We start from the raw sequence: 22,297 nt of genomic DNA, 5'->3' as shown, positions 1-22,297 counted from the left end.
TAATAAAAAGGGAATTTTTATTAAAAGATAGCTGTACGTAATAGTATTTCAATATAAATTGATGGGTTTGGGATCGATGAACAAAAATTGAATTCAAACGATTGTAGTCACTGAAATACTTAGTGAAAATAAAAGCTAAACGTAATTTTTAAAAATAAATTTAATGAAAAATTCAGCTAATTATTTTAGTTGCTTTCTGTTATTTTTTAAATCTTTAGATCTATTATTTCTCGGACTCTTTACTAAGGAATTTGAATCAAAATTTAATTTATTTAAAAATAACTGATAATTAAGTTCTAAAATATTAAATAACGTATTACCATTGAGAGAAAACATATATATATATATATAAAATTTCCATATATGGAAAACATGTATTTCTCTAACACACCAGGAAATGAGTGAATAATCAAAAAAAAATTATATCTCCTTAAATATGAAACTACTTAAATAAAAATATATCACTAAAAATCTGGCACTGTCTAAACTAATATTTCCTCGAAAATAATCTTTTAATCATTTGAATGAAATATAAAGAAACAAAAACACATATATTTAGTACCGGAAACATGTTTTTCTTTGATAAATTTTGTACTTTCATAGCACTATAAATTTGTCCATGCGTAGAAAAAAAAATGAAATTTTTTCCACCATTCATTAATTTTATTTATAGAAATATTTAGTATTTGCAGCGTTCATTGAAGTATTTTACTAATCAACCATGGTGGTGGTGAGCGGAGTGTGAAGTCCCAATTGCTCAGTTAAAATTAAACGTCAAAACGGCTCAGCCGATGAAAATAAAGAGTAAAATATTAAATGATTGTTTAAAATTTTAGGAGAGAATTAGAAAAATATAAAAGTGCTACTTACATATCAATTAAGTCCTTCAATTACGAAAAAAAAAATGTTTACGCTTTATTTACTCGAAATAGAAACTTCAGACACGTCATTCGATGAAGTTTATTTTGCTCCTCTTTTTGAGTGTGACATATGAAAATGTTTGTGTAAAACAATTTTTATCTGCAAATGCTACTCGATAAAGCTACATGGATTTGATAAGATAACTCTTCCCGCTCTGTTTCCTTATCAAATTTATCTAAATACTATTTTCAGTAACACAATAAACCCAAACACCAATCCTGAGATTAAAGTTTAAATCACTTTTCAGTTATTGACATGAACTCAACTAGTTTTTACATTCAGGACTTCGAATATTTTGATTAAAATGAACGAAAACAAAATTATTACTTACCAAAGAGACATGTGAAAGACTTATTATTATTATAAAAAGAAAATTTTTATAAAATAAAATGACTGAATCAGCTAATGAATGGCAGGTTCGTTTCGTTGCCACGGCGGCCTTGTTGAATATCGTTGGCTTAGGCATGATTTCAGCTTTTACTGCATCTGCCAGTGTCGATATGAAAAGATCTGGAAGTAGATTTTCGTCCATATCAAGTAATCAAATTACTTGGATTGCTAGTCTACCAAGTATCGCTGCAATCTTCGGCAACCTATTATCAGGTAAAATTTTTATATAATTGTCTCTAAATTGAAAAAGTTGAATTCCCCCCCCCCCTTGCCGTTATGAAGGGAAATTTAAAGGTTAATAGGGGGCTGTTATCATTTTTTTAATACATATAATAGAGAAACTATAGAGATTATGGAATTTTTTACCAAATACTTTAAAGCGTTATATAATCAACCACTTTTGTTTAACTCCATGATTTTTCATATTTATAAATATGAAACTCTGTAATCATTTTTTTTTACTTGGTGTATTAGAAGTTAGAAATGTTATAAATTGTGCGCTCCTAGTAACAATACGTTTCAAAATATAAATATCAATTAATGGGTCAATTTTATTTCCTTCCTATTTTTTTAAAACCTACTGAATTTGAGAAAAAAATTGTTAATAGATTTCCTATGTTTATCATATTACGGAAAATATTAAAGATTAAAAAATAGGAAATGAAAAAACAAGAGTAATTAGCTACTTAAAAACAAGTTTTTATTATAACCCATTGTGTAGAAAGCATTTTTATCAAAATTTTGGAGTTTAAAACAAAATAGTAAGAAAAACACAGGAAACGATACTATAAAGAAGTCAATCAAAAGAACATTCCTCAAATTTTATTTAAAATGTATTAAAAGTCAATTTACCAAGTTAATTTTATTAAAATTCCAATTTACTAAGCAGTTCTTTGGTTAGCATATTTCTATCACTATTTCACGCCTTTAAGATTTGAGTTTGACCTTCGGATTTTTGATTTTCAACAGTCTTTTCTTCCTTCTAGTTTGGTAATAAAAAAAAAGTGTATTTGGGGAAACTTTTATTTTTAATATTTTGTGCATTAACTTCAAGGACATTACGACGGTATGAGGCTGAAATTTAGGCTTAATCATATTCTTCTTCCGTTATCATTATACTATCAAAATATTTTAAAAAGTTTAAAAATTATAGTCATTTATTCCATTTCAATATCATTATTTTTTGTTAAATTAAGCTGCCATCCATTATGTTAAAATTTCCAAGCTCTATATGTTCTTAAAACAAAATCAATCCTTTCCATCCATACTTTACATGGTATGTTTACATCAGGTTTTCGACAACAATAAATAAGGTTATTAAAATGCATCTATGTGAAAAACAAAAATATATACATTTCCATATATATAATATCTGAAAACTTCTTGTTGCACAATGCAACGAAAAATATTGTATTAGTTAAAAAAAAAAATCTTTTGCTTTGATGATTAAAAAAAAAAAAAAAAACTTACCTTGATTTTTTTAAAAATAGTATAGAAACAGTGTTTAAAAAAACTCAACTTTGCTTTGCTTAAAAGGTAAAATTTTTTCTCCTTTTTAGTCTTTAATTTATAATTTATTATTATAAAAGTTATGAAATCTTGAAATCAATTTTATTGAAATGCCTAACCATGTAGTGTTACTGTATAGAAACAAAATTTAATCATATTAATTATTAATTAAGTTCTAAAAACCTTAAAATAACGTATTAACACGAAAATACACAGGAGTGCATAGTTTCAAATTCTTGAATGCAAAAGGCACATCAAGGTATAAATTTCATGAGGAGAATCCTAATGTATCACTCCTCAAGGGATTCTAAAAAGTTTATGGTATCTTGATTTTTGTAATGAGATTAACAATCAATTTAATCTTACGATCACATGATTTTACAGGGTTTTTTTTTTTTTTTCTTTCTTCTCCCGCATGGTGTGCTTTCACTGTTCCTGCATACATATATTTCTTTAAACATGTGTTTTTATATAAGCTAATGTGTAGAAACAACTATCAGTAAGTTTCTTCTTGCCCCATTTGTTAATAAACATTTGTTAACCTCAAATTAAAAAATATATATATATATTTATATTTTTCTTTATTTATGTTAACTTCTTTCCTGAAAAACTCGCAAAAACTTGCAATCAAAATTCGTAACTCAAGATAACTATTAAGAAATCATCTCCAATTTAGATCCTCTGTTTCGCATACGATAATAATTTACATCTCTGGCAGGTCTAATATTAAAGAACACAGCAAAATACTTATACTGCATTATTACGTTTTAGACCATAGAGAGTGTTTTTCCTTTGATTCTCTCGTACACCTACACAATCATTTCTGTTCTTTTATCATCCTTTGCATCTCCTGAATGTATAGCTAGGGTGAGATAGTGTAGGGAGGGAAGACACAAACACACAAAAGTTATAGCAGTACACATGCGCGAGTGTTTTTCCCTTTGACTTTTCCTTTCTCTATCTCTGATTTGTGTAATAAAGCAGTATGCAATGTTTGTACTTCGTAATATTACGAAAGAAGCAGAATATGCATTTTGGACAGTTTTCTTTCTCCACCATCGAAAATTTGATATAGGTCTTCAATATTAATCGCAAGACCTCATAATACATTTTTTAAAATCTAAATCCTTGCATTTTAGAGCTATTACAACTCCATTACTCATTTAGTCAAAAATTTAATACACAACTACTATTTTAATGATAAATCTGTAAATTAAATTTCATCTAAATAGTTCTTTTCGTTTTTGTGCTATCATGTTCACATGCATATGGTCGGACAGGTTTCCTCCCGATGATTTCACCCAAATTTTGAGAGAAATCTTCAAATGTGATGTTACAACTACATATCATATTTCGACTGTCTTGTTCTACCTGTATTTGAGTTATCCTGTTCACAGACAGACAGACAGACATAATTCCAAACATTTTCTCTTCGGATTCAAAGAAATATAAACACAGAGACTAGACAAAATCTCGCGATTGAATATTTTGACGTTTACCATAGTTACTCTTTATATACGCGAAAAATGAAAATGCGACAACATAAAGTATTTTCCTCGATAATTTTTTACGAAAACAGATGTATCGCGTATTTTCAAGTTTATACTGTTTTACTTCATTGCATCCAATTAATTCTTTAAAGAGTAATTGATGTTTAAAAAATACAATTCAGTAAAATAGGACAAACTATCGTTCCTTTATCGAAGTTTTCTATTTATCGAATAATTTGATAAATTAAATATATAAAAGAATTGGTTTCTGAAAATAAGAAATAAATGTACGTAAACTGATACTTCTATGAGCATAAAATAAATATTTTCATGAAATTATCTGGAGTTAAACATCTTTATGAATGATGATATATTTGACTTTGCATGCAATGCTTAAGTCTTTTACAATAACATTTATGGTCGTAAATTTCAAAACTACTAAACTAAAAACTTTCTTAATTATTAAGAAGCATAAATTACTTTTAATAATTAAATAACATAGAAACTATAAAAAGAATTTTTTACTATGCAACTATTGCGTTTTAAATAATAAAAAAAATGTTAAATGCAAAAATGCAAAATGAAATAAAAATTAAAATAATTTTAAATTTATTAAAAAATTAAAATAATTTTAAATTTATTAAATAATTAAAATAATATCTATGACAATGAGAGTTAGGTAACGTCTTTAGATTGCTAAAGAGTTGCCCATTTTGAAAATTTTTAAAGATGAGAATAGCATTAAAAGGAAAAATAATAATCTAACATATACCGTTAGGAACAAGAAATTGTAAAAACTTGTTAATCTTACTCAGATTTCCTTGCATTTTAGGAAGCAAAAGCAGAAAATGTATTCTATTAGATGAAAAAAATTCTAATCTAACAAAGAAAAAATCACAATCAAAATGACGCAAACAAAACAAAACCAAACGATGATAAATATCTCATGCAAACGATTTTCATTAAAATAAATGAATTCAATATCATTTATTTGCAAGCCATAAGAAGAACTGAATAAGCAAATTCAATTTTTTTCAAAAAAAAAAAAAATCGCATTCAGTTAAAACTTTTTGTTATTTAAAATTGCTATGTTTCAAAAAATTATACTCTAAAAATAATTATTTACAAATTACTTTTGATTCTATTGAGCAAGAAAGTTAATCTCAACTCATCATCAAAAATTCATAATTATACTCATAAATTATTCATCAAGTTTTTTTAATTATATTCTAAAAATAATTTTTATAGTTTATTTTTAATTCTTCTGAACTAAAAAGTTATTGTCTGTATATATTCTGTTGCAGTACAAATTATTCATTAAGTCGATTATGAACATCTAAGTTTTAAAATAGACATAAACAATACATGCATCATTCTTGTGTTGGTAAAGTTTTCGTTGTTGTTGCGTTAGGTTCAAATTACCCTAACTGGCTCTAAGCTTTAGAATTAAGATAATGCACACATAACTAGACGTGTGCTTAAAAAAATATGTAATTCATAAAAGTTTCAATAATAAAATTTGAGTCACAAAAGAATGAAAATTAGAAAATTTACTTCGAGCTCCAAAACCATATTCACTTATTCACCATTAAGATGGTTTTTAAATCGGAATGGAGATTCTTTAAGATGCAATATATACCCAGAAATTATATAAGAACAATACACAATTTAAGAAAACTATCTAAAGTCAAGCCTTCGTATGATGTTGTAATAATACTTTGTGAATCATTAAAAGTGTGAAAAGGTCGTAAAAAGTTCTGGAGTAGTTGAATAAAATAGCTTGTTATTGATAATGTTTCATTTCAGCATCAAGATATTAATTAAAATAACTTCTTCATAGCTGAAGTTTGAAAATTTCAGAATGGCTATGTGATGTGTTTCTTTTTCTCTTACAGGTTACCTCTCCCTTAAAATAGGAAGAAAAGCAGTACTTATGTGTGCATCCGGACCTCTTGTTGTAGGATGGTTGATGATTGCATATGCACCTACTATACCTTGGCTGTACAGTGGTCGCTTACTTTCAGGAGTTAGTTCTGGAATGTATTCTGTTGCAGTTCCCGCATATGTGATTGAAATAGCAACGATCAAAATCCGTGGGTTTTTATGTTCATGCTACCAAGTATCTTACACAATCGGTGTTCTGATTGCTATGTTGCTTGGAATAACAATTATGTGGTCATGGCTTGCAATCGTTGGCGCTTTTCTCGCAACTTCAGCTGCATTCTTTATGTATTTTATTCCAGAGTCTCCTCCGTGGCTCATTGCAAATGAAAAATACTCAGAAGCAGTAGAAAGTTTCCGAACATTGAAGGGAAATGATGTAGATATTTTACAGGAATCTTCAGAAGCAAATGAGCAACACTTCATAGAACAACCTCAAAATACTGTTTCATTTAGAGAGTTCAAGAAACCTGAATTATATAAGCCTATCGTTTTATCCATCGGACTGGTATTTTTCCAGCAATTCTCTGGAATCAACGCACTGATGGCATATACAGTAGAAATTTTCGAACGCGCTGAAAGTTCTGTCGATCCATCAGTTGCTGCTGCTGTAGTAGCAGGAGTGCAAGTACTAGCAACTTCTGTAGGAAGTATTCTGTTAGACAAAAATGGACGAATAAAATTATATGCAATATCAGGTATATTTGTAACTGTTGGACTTATAACCCTAGGAATTTATGGAATTTTAGCCAAAAAACTGACTTTGCAAACTGAAACTTATGGCTGGATTCCTTTGGCAAGTTTTATCGTTTTTGTAGCATCTTTCTCTTTGGGATATGGACCGATCCCTTACTTAATGACACCCGAATTTGTTCCCCTTCATTGTAGAAGTGCTGTTTTAGCTATATCAGGAGTATTTTCATCACTCTTTCTGTTTTTGGTAACAAAAACATTTGATGATTTCAGATATTTTCTTTCCGATTATGGTGTCTATTGGGTGTATGGAATTTTTTCACTTCTTGGCTGCTTATTTTGCTGGTTTTGCCTGCCAGAAACAAAAGGGAAATCTTTATATGATATACAAAATTCCTTCCGAAATAATACGAGTATCAACGATAGTCCATAATTTCTCAGTGAAATACATAATACTGACTCTGAAGCTCGTACCTCTTTAATTGAGAAAACCCTAGGTTCAAAGAAGCCAGTTTTTACGATATTCCAATTTTCTTTGTATGAAAAGCTTCAAAACCTGGAAAAATTATTTTTCAACCATAGTTTAGTTTCTGATAGTTGCAGTCTTTGCGAAGCTGGTTTCTCAAAAGTTAATTAAAAAATAGAATTATGTAAATATTGATATTAGAACTAAGAAAAGATTAAAAACGAAAGAAAAAGCAAATTTAATATTGTAAATTCCTAATATCAAATGCAAAATTACCATAAATTATTACATCACTCAAACAAATAATGAAACTGTACAAATAAATTTGCTAAAGAATACTTAAAATCTAAAGCTTGTCAAAGAAGAAGCATTGAATTTATCAAGAACAAAGCGTGAAGAATTTATCAAAGAAAAAATATTTGATTATCATACTGAATCTCATCTTCTTTCTTCTCTCATCTATGCATGTGTTATTATCATTCAAATTGCTTGTTATCTTCTGAGAATAGCTCGATGTTCGTATTGCCAATTCCAAAAACAGTAAAAATTGAACAACATATCTTCATTTGATGCTTCATCTATTGTATTTTTTAGTACAAATATTGTAGACACATTCAATAATTTTAATTTCAAAAGAGGTTGTAAGCAATGGAACAAATATAAGTACTTCTATAGTTTGAAAAAATGCGACTTCATTTTTTTCCCCTTATACGACACGAATCAAAGAATTCATCCTCCTTGGTGAATGAATAATTATATCTGTATCATGCCATGAAACTGCTGCCTTGGGAATTCCGAAGTAAGGCATAAACATTAAAAGAAGCAACTGATAAAACTTCTTATTTTTCTCGATAATATGTTTTTTGGAAATTGTGTTTCATGGCATTTTTCTGTATAGTAAAAGATATCTGTATCGAGTACATTGGCATTTTATCTAAAGTTTAAAGGAATACAACATTTTTTTGGTGATATTTTGTAGATTACTTGTAGATTAAGCACTCAGCATTAATACGTATAATATTTATCTTTATTAAAGAGGACTTATATGAAAATCATACGATGAAATTTTTTTATTAAATTAATTTATTACTTCAATACTGAGAAAATATTAATGGACACAATATTTATGGTACAGTATAAATTAATATCTGACACAATATTTATGGTACAGTATAAATTAATATCTGACACAATATTTATGGTACAGTATAAATTAATATCTGACACAATATTTATGGTACAGTATAAATTAATATCTTATCGGGATAGTTTTGAATTTTTTTTTCATGATTTTGAACTATACTTGAAGATATTTAAATTTGTGCTACATAATTGATGTAATATATGTAATATCACGTGATGCATTGAAAATATGAAATCAAGAACTGAATATTGTGCCAATTCTATCCCAATCTTGTAAATTAGCAAGATGCACACACATTTTTTTCTTTTTGTTATGTGAAGTAGAAACATACTAGTTGCAAATGGTTACATTTTGAACTCTCTATGATGCTCTTGTCCTGTACACATACCAAAGTTTTTCCTTATTTTGATGCCTTATTTATTTCAAACTTGTAATTTTTAAAAAAATACATGTCTCACCAGCGCAATTAAAGGAAACCAAATTATCAGCTTATAGTTGAAAGAAGTTTAATTCCTTTATTCAGTTCCTCAATCTCCAAAACGATCAATAACAAAGCAATTCTTCTATTTAGTGTTCTATTCTACAGCTGCTTGAAAAAACGTCAGTATGTATGGCAACACAGTCATACGACAAACATAACTGTACAATGTACATATCATCTAAACATACAAATAAATGTGACACTGTGTGATAATTGCACAGACACCTTCATCTGACAATATAGAGTACAGGCACGATCATCTGATTTTTCACTGTATTTGAATTATTAATATTTTGGGTAACCCAAAAGAAAAAAAAAATGCGTTTGTTTACTTCTTTTGAAGTCAAAGGCAAAATAGGAAAACAGCCTTGCCATATAAAATAACAATTCTGATCAAATTATGAAAAGCATGAAAAATTGAGTGGAAAATTTTCAGGCATAATGCACTTTTTCAGCGATAATGGGTTTTTTTTCACCATATTTGTAAATATACTTGTTTTTAAGAAATGCTTTAATATGTAATTTAAATAAAACTAAATAACTATATATCCTGGCAAAAACATCAAAAGAGTTTCAATCAGACTATAATAATATAAACGAATACAAGTAATTTTATTGCACAAAGAAAATAATATTGAATTAATTAGATAGAAGTTGCAAGGCAATATAAAACTAATGATGTGATTTAGTCCATATTCGAGATTCTAAAGTTCCAGTGGCGGACAGTTCCCGCAACACGAAATGGTGATAAAAGAATCTAAAAAAAATGACTCAACAGAATATAGACAATAAAGTTAGTAGATATTGAAATGCTTCATCGCTTGAAAAGAAACTTGCAGATTGAAGTACAAATTACGCTCTTCTTCACTGATACTAACTTCAATACCATTGCCTTTTTTAAAAATTTTGAATTGAAATTAGATGACTATTGTATTTGTAAATTAGTCACACTAAAAAAAACTATGGACAAAAGAAGGAAATGCCAAAAAAGCTAAGAATTTGATGTGTGTGTGTGTGTTTTGTGTGTGTGTGTGTTTTGTGTGTGTGTGTGTTTTGTGTGTGTGCGGGGGTGTAGGAGAGACATATTTATTTTGAAATTCAAACTTTAAATAGAAGTTAAATAGGTGCTAATTTCAAACAGAAAGGACGATTGCTGAATTTGAGTGGTTAATGTACTTTAAGAAGCTGTTTTGGGAACACTAACAGAAAATGGAGAAAAAAAGAATCTCTAATGTTCTACTATCGAAATATTCTCAGTTACAGTAATCGGGAAAAAATTATTTGCATATTCATTAGTATTATGACATTTTTGTTTTTCCGAGTGGTTTGAATAATTCTTTAAAGGGGAGAGGAGCGATGTATTGCTACTACTATGGCTGTTAGGCAGTTAATAGCAATGGGGGGGGGGAGACATAATTAACTTGAACCTATCAGTTAAACTGAAATGAAATGCAGAAAAACATGTCCGTGAATTTTTTTCGAATTTTGTAAACAAAACATTCTTCAACTTTAAATACTTAAATAAAAAATGTTGAAAAGCTTAGGAACAATTTCATCAAAACTCATTAAAAGTAAGTATTGCTCCGTAATTGATAGTATATGTTTATCTTTTTTCATTTCTTCTATCTCCTAATCTAATATGAACGCAATTTGTCGCCACAAGACAGACTAAAGTTCTTGCAAAATGTGCATTCGCAAAATATTGTATTAAATACATAGTAATTTAAGAATAGCTGTTTATTATTTTTTTATGTATAGTAGAAGTCGAAAAGATTTTTATAAAACTATCATCTGTATATACTTGTTTTTGTTTGATTTTTTTAAAATTTTATTTCTGTGACTAATTTTTGTATGTACTAGTCATTTCTTTATTATTTAGACATTTCCTTGTATAATATTGCTTGGAAACTTTGAAAGAAAGTGAATATTATGTAATATTACTTATTGTCTCTTCTGGGCATTTATCTTGCATGATAATAAATATTTAATCTCATTTATCGAATGAGTGAGATCAATATATTTTTTTTTTGTCTATACTTTTCAGATATTATTTCAATGTGCATCAGATCTGAGCAGTTGTATTAATGCTGTAAATAATTTTGTGTGTGTGTGAACTATATTGTTTTGATGGTTATTGACAAAAACATACAATGTTTTTTTTAATTATAAAATAGTTAATAGTGTTATTGAAATAACTTCAGCATAAACAGTTTGCCAGCTTTGATCTAAATGTACTTGTTAAAGCAAAGAAGGATATATTTTTGACTTTTAATGTCATGAGAAGGAATGTAGTAATTAAACATCTAAAAATAAATAGCATATTAATAGCAAACAATTTATAAGTACAAAGTTGAGTTTCTTTTATTTAGATTGCTCATTGTATTGTTACACCAATCATTGCTATTATAATTTAAGGATGATTGATTGATGTATGTTACAGTGACACCTGTAAAGCTATGAAAGGTGGCCTGTGCCTAAACAATATATATATAATCTGATCTCCTTCCCATGAATCTGACTCATGATAATCAGATTTAGTCTACCTTTGTTGCCTAGAACGCAGCTCCTAACATATTCACGTTTGTTCGAGAATTGTTATCACAAATCAGGCTTATCAAAATATGGTAAGGATGTTAAAATAAAAAATAAAAATATGTTGAAATATATTTAGCAAATCTAATTTTACTTTTGAATAGTCTCAAATAAAATTGAAGTAATTATATGAATAAAATTATATACTAAAATTAATACTTATATATCTTATATAATAAGTGTGCAAATTGAAAAAAGATCTGTCTTTAGATAAATATAAATATTTTAGACCTCTGATTTACAAAATGTCTGCTTGTGAATACAAATGTGTGATGAAGTAAAAAAAGGTTTAGTTGTGATCTTTATTATAAAATTATAGGTATCAAATTTTCAAGGGAATTCATCAATGAGAAATCAATTGGACTATTTTTTTATACATGAATATGATAGTCAAAAATCATAACAATCAAATGTATGAAATTTAGCATCACGGAATAGTAGATATATATCAAATTTTCTTGATTCTTCTAAATTGTCAGTCCATGTATTCCTGCATATGTCTATATAGAATTTTAAAAATCTGATGAACTACCTGTATGCAATTTAGTATGTGACTTTGGCATCCAGATCAATTCTGTAAAATTTGAAATCCTATCCATCAGTAGGGAGATATCCAAAATGCATTCTTGATTCTACTTTTCATATGATATGATTAAATCTGGTATGTTATTGCATTAAATAAGAAAATTCGAGGAGGGTACACTCCTGCTGTTTTACATGGAAGACTTAAAATTTTGTTTTCCTTTTTATTGCAAATCTAAAATTTGATTAATTTTGTATCATATTTTATACATAAATACATTTATTAGTATTTATGTATAAAATATAGACCATTCTTATCAAGATCACTTTCTATTAATTTCTGATACATTAGAAAAATGACGTGGCTTGCTTTCTGATGATAATAAAGTAATAAGGGTGTACATTTTTTTTAATATTTTGTTTTTCCCTCTCTTTTTTTGATAATTACTTACATTTCTGACTTACTCCTTTCTAAAATTTGTCTTCTCATTGGGGCATAGTGATGTATAAAATTCATTGGAGGTTGGTGAATTCAAACTTCATTTTCAATATTCATCAGCAATTTGGATTTTTTTTGTTTCTTGGTCTTTGAATTTCCTATTAAAATTTTGTTTAAATATTTTATCCACAATTCTAACTCATTTAGATTAATTTGAAATTAAAATGAAAAAATATTTTAAAAAGTTGATTGATTTTCTGAATTGTTTCATTAGCTAAATAATCAATACTTTGTACATAAGTGATTATAGATGAATGATGTTGTTAAGTCCTCGGGTCACTTGAGGAATTTACTGTTGTACAGTATTTAATCAAAAAAAGCAATGGAAATTTTTTTACATTCTTTAATACTATGTTGATGTGTGTTAATTGTACTGTTTAGTTTTTTTTATGCAATTGTTATATAATTGGTACTGTAAGGTGTTTAGTAATAGAAATTTTTTAACTATAATTCTTATCTTATTTATTAAGATCTCATACTGAAATAAATCATTGCTATCATATTTAATCTGCAGTTTTTGGGCTTAAGTTTTCCTTAATTTAAATTTTGGATAATTTGATTTTTTTAATGTCTGAGCAGTTTCAAATTTCCAAAAATTTTACTGAAATATTTTTGGATTTGGTGGCTGAAACATACTTTGAGCATTTGTAAATATTTTCTTTTTTTAAAATTCCCATCAGTTATTCTTTTCATAAGTTAAGCATGATTTCTGAATATAAGTTACTGAAATGCTTTTCTTTACTTAATGTTTTTTTTAAAATATTATTCAGATAACAAATCTTTATATGTGTGTAAAATTTCCTTATTAAAAACAAAACTTGTTACAGTCATGATATAAACTACATAAAATCATTTGGTAATTCAAATTATATGATTTACACATTCAAAATTTGATTTCACTTTATAATATTCTCCTTTCCAGAAAAATAAGTGGAAAGTAAACTTTTTATATTGTTAATCAAGTTGACAAAATGTTTGTTACTTCAAATATGTTTATAAAATTTTTGTAACCTTTAATGACTCTTAAAATATTATCATTTTTAGATTGGATACCTCCTGTTTCTGGTATTCTTTCTAAATCAAGTAATTTTTCAACATGGAAACTGATTACTCCTGTTGTATCTCAACTGCATATTAATATGCAACCTTCTTGCTCTACTCAGAATTCATCAGCTAGGTAATGTTTGATTAATTTTAGATACATAATTTTCTTTGCTTAGAATTTAAGCAAATTTAGTAAGATTTAATTTGTTATATACATCTGTTACTTTCCTGTTATCAGCAATTTCCAACTTTCTCCTTTTTATTTCATTTATAAATTTTCTGTTATAGACAATTTTTTTTTTTTTTTTTTTTCTTTTGAGAATAGTATTTCCTGACTTTCCATTTAAATTTTATTTTCTTAACTTTTTATTTACCTCTTTCCCTGTATAAAAGGCCTTAATTAAATAATTCTAAAACATCTTTAATAAAATAGAAAAAAATAGTCTTGCTTCATTGATATACTAGCAAATATGAATATCGGTGTTGAGTAAATTTTATAGCTCAGAAATATTTCATTTTAATGTACTTGCATGATTTTTTTAGTTGTGAATTTCATTGATTTTTCTTTTTTACTATGTTTTTAATTCATTTTAAGTGTCTTTGGTATTCAAATCCTTCACTTTTAAAATAGAATTTACAGTAGACAAGTGTCATGATTATTAGTAGTAAAAGCGGTCATGATAATTATTTACTGAATCATGTTAGTTTTCTTAAATAAGTATTTGATGAATCACATATCTCAAATTTGATGATAGATTTCTCAATTACTGTTTCAACTTTATTGAAATTAATGCAGAAATATTTTATCTAAATATTACTTTGAAAAAAAAAAGAATTGTGACTATAATAGATAGTTACATTTTCTATACTATAATCTTTTTACTATGTGATGAATAATTATTAAAATGAAAAAACTTTTTATAAATCTGCTGGTTTATATCAAAAAGTCCAATAACGCATTGCATACTACATTGGCACCACAGTTGATGAATCAGAGGAGCATGTTGTACACATATGTGGGATGGGCATTTTCACCTTCATGGCCATATTACATTGTACTAAGCGACACTATGAGATATTTTGTATGGGTGTTTGATATTGTGACCTACAGGACAGCTTTTAAATATAATTTTAATAAAATAGATGAACACTATGTCACTTTTACATGAGCAATATCAAAATAATCTAACGATAAAACTAAAACAATTTAATTAAGTCATGCACCATGCTTGATGTTAAATGAATGTGAATTACAAAAGAAAAAAATAATATGGCTCTTTGGGAAATATAACCCACTTAATTGACCTAAGCATTCAGTGTATTAATAAACTTGAAATAGATGGGATTTATATACTTAAACTTTTTTTTCTCATCCTGATGACTGAAAAAAGTGAATTCTATTGAAGGGGATATCATGTAATTGATTTTCTGGGTTCATTTAATAAAGTAATAATAACCTAGAATGAAATTCTCAACATCTATCTTTAAAATATGGTTATGTAATTTAAGTATGCAAACAATAAATTATTTGTATTACGAAATATTGTTTGGAATTTTACCTTGAATTTTGCTGCAGTTCATTTTTTTTTCAGATCTCTTTTAGCTGTCAACAATCTAAATGCAAATCCAACAAGAAATGTTACAAACTATTCTTTAAAAACTGGCAAGAAGAAATCTGTTAATGCTGTCCTAGCCAGGTTTTTTCGCTTGCACAATGGCCTTTGGATTCGTCGCAGAGCTGGATGTCACAAGCGACTCCACAAAAGGAACCATAGAGACAAATATAATTTAACACAGCATGTAGTTTGTACTAAAACTCAATGCCTGATGTTGGATCGGATGATAACAAACTATTGGAAGAAACCTAAATATTTCTTAGATGATCCCTTTGAACCTTACCATAAAAGAAATAATTTCGATTATGTTTATCCTTATAGACCACTGAAATAATGTTTTGGAACATTTTCTCTGTAATGTATTCTTATTTTGAAAAATAAAATTTATTGTAGATATAATCATCTCAATCTGTTGTTTTTGTCATTCATTAAAATGTGCAGTATCTAATGTTTATAGAAAGATGGTTAATTAAAGGTATCTCCAGAACAGTCGCTCATATGCTTTAATATTTGCTTATTATTAATTGTATACCTTTGGCAAACAATGGTTATGAAAGAGCCTAAAAGAGTGTGAGAATAATTATGTGTTTAATACAAAAGTACCAAAAAATCAGATGTGCATTTTGAATACTTTTTTTTTTTTCCCTACAGATTAAAACCCCAATTTGACACAGAATTTCAATTGCAGTCACAAAATCACATAACAAATTTCATATATTTAAGTCATGCTTGTCAAAGTACAGGCCAACAAATGATCAGTCTTTCCGATGTGTTTTGTTCTATATTTATAATTATCTACAATTTAGATATTAAATCTCTGTACCAAATTTTATATACTTAGTTCTCTTTTTCTGGTTATGTTAACTGTATTCTGATGGTCTGATTTTGTCTGAATGGATTTTTTTTAAAATTTAGTAGAAATATATAAATTTTGTGTAAAGACTACATATCAAATTTTATCCATGATTTTCAAGTATTCATAAATTATTGTGTTCGCAGATGAATAGCCATAATTTTAAAAGTGTTTTTTTCGAATTCATGAGGTTTGAAAGGTAACGATTCAACTGAATTTTGAGTTAGGAATTTTGGCGATTGCAATTGTTTCTCTTTGTATCTGAGAAAATAATGTAATAAAAAGTTTTTTAATCTTTTTTTTTTTTTTTTTTTTCAGTTTACGAAAAAATTGCATTTTTTAAAATCAAAATTGTGAAACTGTCTGGTGCTTAATAATTTAAGCAAATTAGAATTAAATTTATTTTTCTTATATTGTTTATTGCGATATTATTGCTTAATTTTTGTCAGCTGAATGATCAGCTGGTTCACTGAGATATGGGTTGCATTTAATTTCAATTGAATCATTAGATCAAACTTCTTGTCCACAATTGCATCTAATTGTCAAGCATTAAATTTATTTTATCTTTTTTGTCTCGCATCTCCGTTGTTTGTGTGTAATAAAATCAAGTTCCCTAACATTATACTGCTAATAGAAATGAAAATGTGCTGTTCATCTACCATCTAATTTTCATAATACTGTAACATCATTTTTTTTTTTTCTTCTTCTTTTTCTTACTATGATTATTTGTCTTGTGAACTGCACAATTATTTATAACTTTCAACAATGGAAGAAAATCATTAATAAATTAAATATTGGATGAAACAATGCAAACGATTTGAATTCCAGAGCAACAATGTTATCTGACTTTGGAAATCAGGCAATAAATAAATAAATAAAATTGTTTCTCTTTGTATCTGAGAAAATAATGTAATGGAAAGTTTTTTAATCTTTTTTTTTTTTTTTTCAGTTTACGAAAAAATTGCATTTTTTAAAATCAAAATTGTGAAACTGTCTGGTGCTTAATAATTTAAGCAAATTAGAATTAAATTTATTTTTCTTATATTGTTTATTGCGATATTATTGCTTAATTTTTGTCAGCTGAATGATCAGCTGGTTCACTGAGATATGGGTTGCATTTAATTTCAATTGAATCATTAGATCAAACTTCTTGTCCACAATTGCATCTAATTGTCAAGCATTAAATTTATTTTATCTTTTTTGTCTCGCATCTCCGTTGTTTGTGTGTAATAAAATCAAGTTCCCTAACATTATACTGCTAATAGAAATGAAAATGTGCTGTTCATCTACCATCTAATTTTCATAATACTGTAACATCATTTTTTTTTTCTTCTTCTTTTTCTTACTATGATTATTTGTCTTGTGAACTGCACAATTATTTATAACTTTCAACAATGGAAGAAAATCATTAATAAATTAAATATTGGATGAAACAATGCAAACGATTTGAATTCCAGAGCAACAATGTTATCTGACTTTGGAAATCAGGCAATAAATAAATAAATAAAATTGTTTCTCTTTGTATCTGAGAAAATAATGTAATGGAAAGTTTTTTAATCTTTTTTTTTTTTTTTTCAGTTTACGAAAAAATTGCATTTTTTAAAATCAAAATTGTGAAACTGTCTGGTGCTTAATAATTTAAGCAAATTAGAATTAAATTTATTTTTCTTATATTGTTTATTGCGATATTATTGCTTAATTTTATCATTCAGAAAAAATTTGCATGATTATTAAATCGATATCATTAAAAATGCAATTTTTAAATTTTGAAAAGGTGTAAAATTTATTTTTGTGTACTTGTATTTACGGCACTAAGTGAGGGAAAATGTCAAAATTCATTTTATTCTTTTAGTTAATAAAATTCTAATTAAAATTTTTTTAAAATCACCCCGATGTGCATATATGAAATGATATTTCTTTTTAATTTGAATCTTAATTTCTTAATTTTTATCTTAATTTAGCCCATGTTAACATCATTCTAAAATGTTCTCTTATTTCCTGATCCACTTTTTTTTGTTATTGTTGTTGTTTAATTACTTTAAACACGGACTCGATAGTATTGCTGATTCTATCGTTCCCACGGCAGAAACATAGGGATAAAAATCCTTAACATTTGCTCATATTTTTAAAAAGTTATCTAAGATTCCCTTGCCTTCGCCGATAAGTAGTAAAGAAATCCCTATTAGAGTCTCATAGTAAAATCATTGAAGGGAAAATTTTCTATCGCTTTGCTCTTGTATCGCGTTGTAAGGAGACATCATTTTATGATCACTTTCTTGTACATAATATGCTTCCCATGATGAAATAAATCAAAGTTTAAAATTACAAAAAATTTCTTCTTTCCGGCCTCGCTTTTGCAAAATTATGTTATATATAGAAGAAGCAACGAGATATGTCAATCTACAGCGTGATAGATTTTTATCCCTTCACTCGGAGCGTGAGAAAATGGTGATTAAAGCAGTTTCACAGAGCTCGTGTAACATTAATTGAATATAAAAAATTTGGAATTGGGTCAGGAAATAAAAAAATATTTGTAAATGAAGTTAATATGGGCAGGGGTGTTTGTGCTCCGGGGAAACCCCGGAATTCCGGGGATTTTGAATTTCGATACCCGGAAATTCCGGGGATCGTCGTTCAAAAGGAAGTAGGAATAATAATGAATTATTTATTTTGATCTGGGTAATTTTGTTTGCTTTGAAAGCAGAAAACGCAAGGTCAGTGTGTGTGTGGTGAAAACTTTTCCTTTCTTTCTCCAAAGGCAGTGATAATGCGTGAAAAGGGGGAAGAAACTTCTTTTTTGTTCTTTCCTTATTGCGAGTTATGACTCATTCCCCCGGTTCTCGGACATTCTCTTCTGGATTCTTTTCGGCAAGTAGGCGCGGCAGAAAAAAAAGGGAGATACTTCGTTCGTCCAGATGTGCGATCACGTGACCTGGGTTCAAAGGTCTTAATTTTGCAAAAAAAAGGTAATTCATTGAACTTTTATAATTAGGTCATTTAATACTTCATAATCGTAATTTTTCATTTCTCCCCCCCCCTTCTCGAAACTCCAAAATGTCGGTAGTAAGTCCGTAAAAGTTTCAGGGGATTTTTTGGGGTCCCACAAACACCCCTGTATGGGTTAAATTAAGATAAAAATTTGGAAATTAGTTAAGTTTAAATTAGATTTAATGTATATATATAAAAAATTTAGTATCTGTAAGTCAAACAGTCCGACTTGTAAAATAGGTAGTTTTGTTTAAGCAAGACGCGCTTTTAAAAATTTCTTTTGACGTCTAGATTTTTCATTAAAAGGATCTTTTTTTCCCCCCTACTTTTCAGATAACTAATAAATCAAACATATTTCTAAAATCTTTTTATCTTTAGTATTATCTAATTTTTTTGTCTTGAATAAGTTTTATGACTCGTGATTATAGAATTTATGTATTACGTTTTTTCCCAAATTTAATTCTTATTGGTTGTATGATGTGGAAGCAAAATTTAATGAAAATCAATCAACTGGCCGATAATTAAGTTCTGAAACTGATTTTATTTTCATCGGATGCTTCCAATTCTGAATTCTAATATATCGAGGAGTCTGATTTTTTTTCAAGAAGACAGACTATTTGTAGAAGCACGAAATAAGTCAAAAAATAAAAACGTGCAAAAAAAAAAAAATCACAACACATTTAAAGTGGAGCCGAAAAAGATATGCCTTCTGGCAGAGACTGGTTCATGGATGTTAGATCACGTAGGCTTAGAGTGGGTCGAATCAAAAAATTATATTATTATAAAGGCTAATTTTCTTGATTTTCACAAATCTTAACTAAAAATATGGGGGAATGTCTGTATGTTTGTTTCTATGTGCGAGTGCGTCCTGGCACTCGGAAAGACCGTTTGACCGAGTTTTGTACAGGTGCTTTTGAGAATGGGAAAGAGGATCACAGAGTGATTTTTAAAAGAAATCAAAAGTGTGATTAATTAAAAATAAAGCGTACTTTTAATGTTTTCTTCTCGATAGTTTCCGAAAATATTACTGCACAAAGCTGATTAAAAATTTAAAGAATTTTCTTTCAAATGATACCAATTTAATTGCCATGCAATTTTTGACAATTAAAAAAAATATTTTTTACATAATTTTTAGCAGAAAATATCGTCGTAAGGAAATTCAAAATGTTTCCATTCTTTCATCAAATATTTAAAATTTGATTTTTTTTCCTCCTTTTTTTCATTATTCAAAACTAAGGAAAAAGAATTTTGATTATTATCTGAACAGTTTACATGCGGAATTCGAAAATGAAATTGCTTTGCCGCAAAAGATAACATGAATTTTGAAGATTACTCAGATATTTAAGTTTTTAATTGCACTTTGATGTTGTGAAACTTTACTCCATTAGGACAGTTCAACAGAATAAATACAACAAATGTAAACTTTAAAAAAAAAAAATCCTTCTTGGCATAGTTAAGTTTATCATCATCTAAATTGACATTTTCAAATTGCTTTCTGCACAAAGCTGATTCAAAATTTAAAGAATCTTCTTTCAAATGATACCAATCTAATTGCCATGCAATTTTTGACAATTAATTATATTCCTTTAGGCAAAAACAATGAAATATTGCATATTAAGCAATCATAGATAAGGACTTTATTGATATTGCATAATTCAACATTTATTGCAAAACAAATATTCGAAAACTTTTCATCGAATTAAATCTAAGAAAATAACTCAACAATCTATGCAACATTCATTCAATATATATATGTGTAATGATATTTTAAACTCTAATTGCAATTTAATTAATTCTCTAATTTTTATCTTAAATTAGCCCATAGTAACTTCATTCTAAAATATTCTCTTATTTCCTGATCCAATTCCACTGTCTCTACTTAATCAATTCAAGAGAGCTTTGTAAAAGTATGGAATCGGCTAAAAGTCTAACTTTTCCACACTCCGCGTGAAGGGCTAGAAAAATGTTCAAACAGCACATTCTTTTTTAAAAGATCCCTGTGTTTCCCTTACCTTGTCGACGCGTGAAGCAAAAATCCCTATCGAAATCTTAATAATATATTAGCACTGAAAAGAAATATTTTCTCTATCGGTATCTCAGGTTATATAAGACCAGGGATAAAATGTCCAAGAGCTTTTTTCTTCATTTCTTTCTGTGTTGTGTTTACTCGTCGCTCCTGCTTGTAAATAATGCGTGCTTCCCCAAGATGAAATAAAACGACGTCATGAAATCGAAAATATCTTCACTGTCTTCGAAACTGCATTCTGCTTCACATAAAATAATGCTTACTTATATATTGTTACGAATCTATGATGCGGCTTCCCAGCATAGTTGGTTCCATAGGAAGTCCCAGAGCTTGGCGACAAACTTGGCGACTTTGGCGCCAAAATAGATTATACCCGAAACATCGAGAATTTTCCCGATCCGTCCATTAGGAACCGAGATATGCCACGAACGTTCCTGATTGGTTGAGAGGCTTCTAGCGCTGCCTCCTGAGACCTATAAAAGGAGCAGCCTGCAGCTGCCGGGGTCGTCGTGAATTGAGTCGTAGTCGGAAGCGACAGAGAAGAGTAGTCGGAATCGACGGTGAAGAACTGGTCTTCCAGGGATAAACGGAGCAGCGAGGGAGTCAAGCTAATGCTGAGCTAAGCTGTGCGCTACTCTCTGCAGTAGAGTCTTATTGTGTGCTGCACGTCTCGGCTGAAGATAATCGTCTTCTGTGCTGTATATAGTTGTCGTCTTTGTGCAGTGTGTCTTCGTGTAAATAAACGTCGTTGTTTTATTTTTTCTACTGCCGCCTGTTGATTGAGCGTTCTCCACACCATATAACTCCCACTATCCAAACGAACTCGGAAATTTCGTAACAATACTATTACTATCATAGGAGAAACTTTTTTTCAACCTTGAGAGACTAATGCAAATTAATCGGCAACCAGCATCACTTCCTTCTTTATTATCAGTACTTTTTATTGAAGGATGAAGCAAAATAGATAATTTACTCCTATACTAGGACAAATCTTTCAAGAAAATTTTATTTTATCTTTAGAAAGAAAAATAAGCACCTGTGTAAAAAGTAAGCACTTTTAAGGCCCTTATATAAGGACCATAAAAAATAAGCAGTTTTTAATGTTGCTATGCACTCTGGTAG

General features: G+C 28.3%; 2 protein-coding genes across 3 annotated transcripts; both read left to right on the top strand.

Annotated features, from left to right (window-relative positions):
- Positions 1-1,181: 1,181 nt before the first annotated feature.
- Positions 1,182-8,583, top strand: LOC129975696 (facilitated trehalose transporter Tret1-like). The gene is made up of 2 exons (XM_056088830.1): positions 1,182-1,524; positions 6,206-8,583. The coding sequence occupies exons 1-2, from the start codon at positions 1,311-1,313 to the stop codon at positions 7,375-7,377; spliced, it is 1,386 nt and encodes a 461-aa protein (XP_055944805.1). The 5' UTR covers positions 1,182-1,310; the 3' UTR covers positions 7,378-8,583.
- A 1,872-nt stretch (positions 8,584-10,455) lies between these two features.
- LOC129976762 (39S ribosomal protein L35, mitochondrial-like) lies at positions 10,456-15,716 on the top strand. 2 transcript variants are annotated; one of them, XM_056090498.1, is made up of 4 exons: positions 10,521-10,606; positions 11,476-11,659; positions 13,693-13,825; positions 15,285-15,716. In XM_056090498.1, exons 2-4 carry the CDS (start codon positions 11,557-11,559, stop codon positions 15,640-15,642), a joined length of 594 nt encoding a protein of 197 aa, XP_055946473.1. In that variant the 5' UTR covers positions 10,521-10,606; positions 11,476-11,556; the 3' UTR covers positions 15,643-15,716. The 2 variants fall into 2 exon arrangements, with proteins under 2 accessions (XP_055946474.1, XP_055946473.1); XM_056090499.1 differs by lacking the exon at positions 11,476-11,659 and having other exon boundaries at positions 10,456-10,606.
- The last annotated feature ends 6,581 nt before the right edge of the window (positions 15,717-22,297 follow it).

Source organism: Argiope bruennichi, chromosome 7, assembly GCF_947563725.1.
Source record: "Argiope bruennichi chromosome 7, qqArgBrue1.1, whole genome shotgun sequence".
Classification (NCBI taxonomy): Eukaryota; Metazoa; Arthropoda; class Arachnida; order Araneae; family Araneidae; genus Argiope; species Argiope bruennichi.
This window is presented reverse-complemented; position numbering and strand designations above follow the sequence as displayed.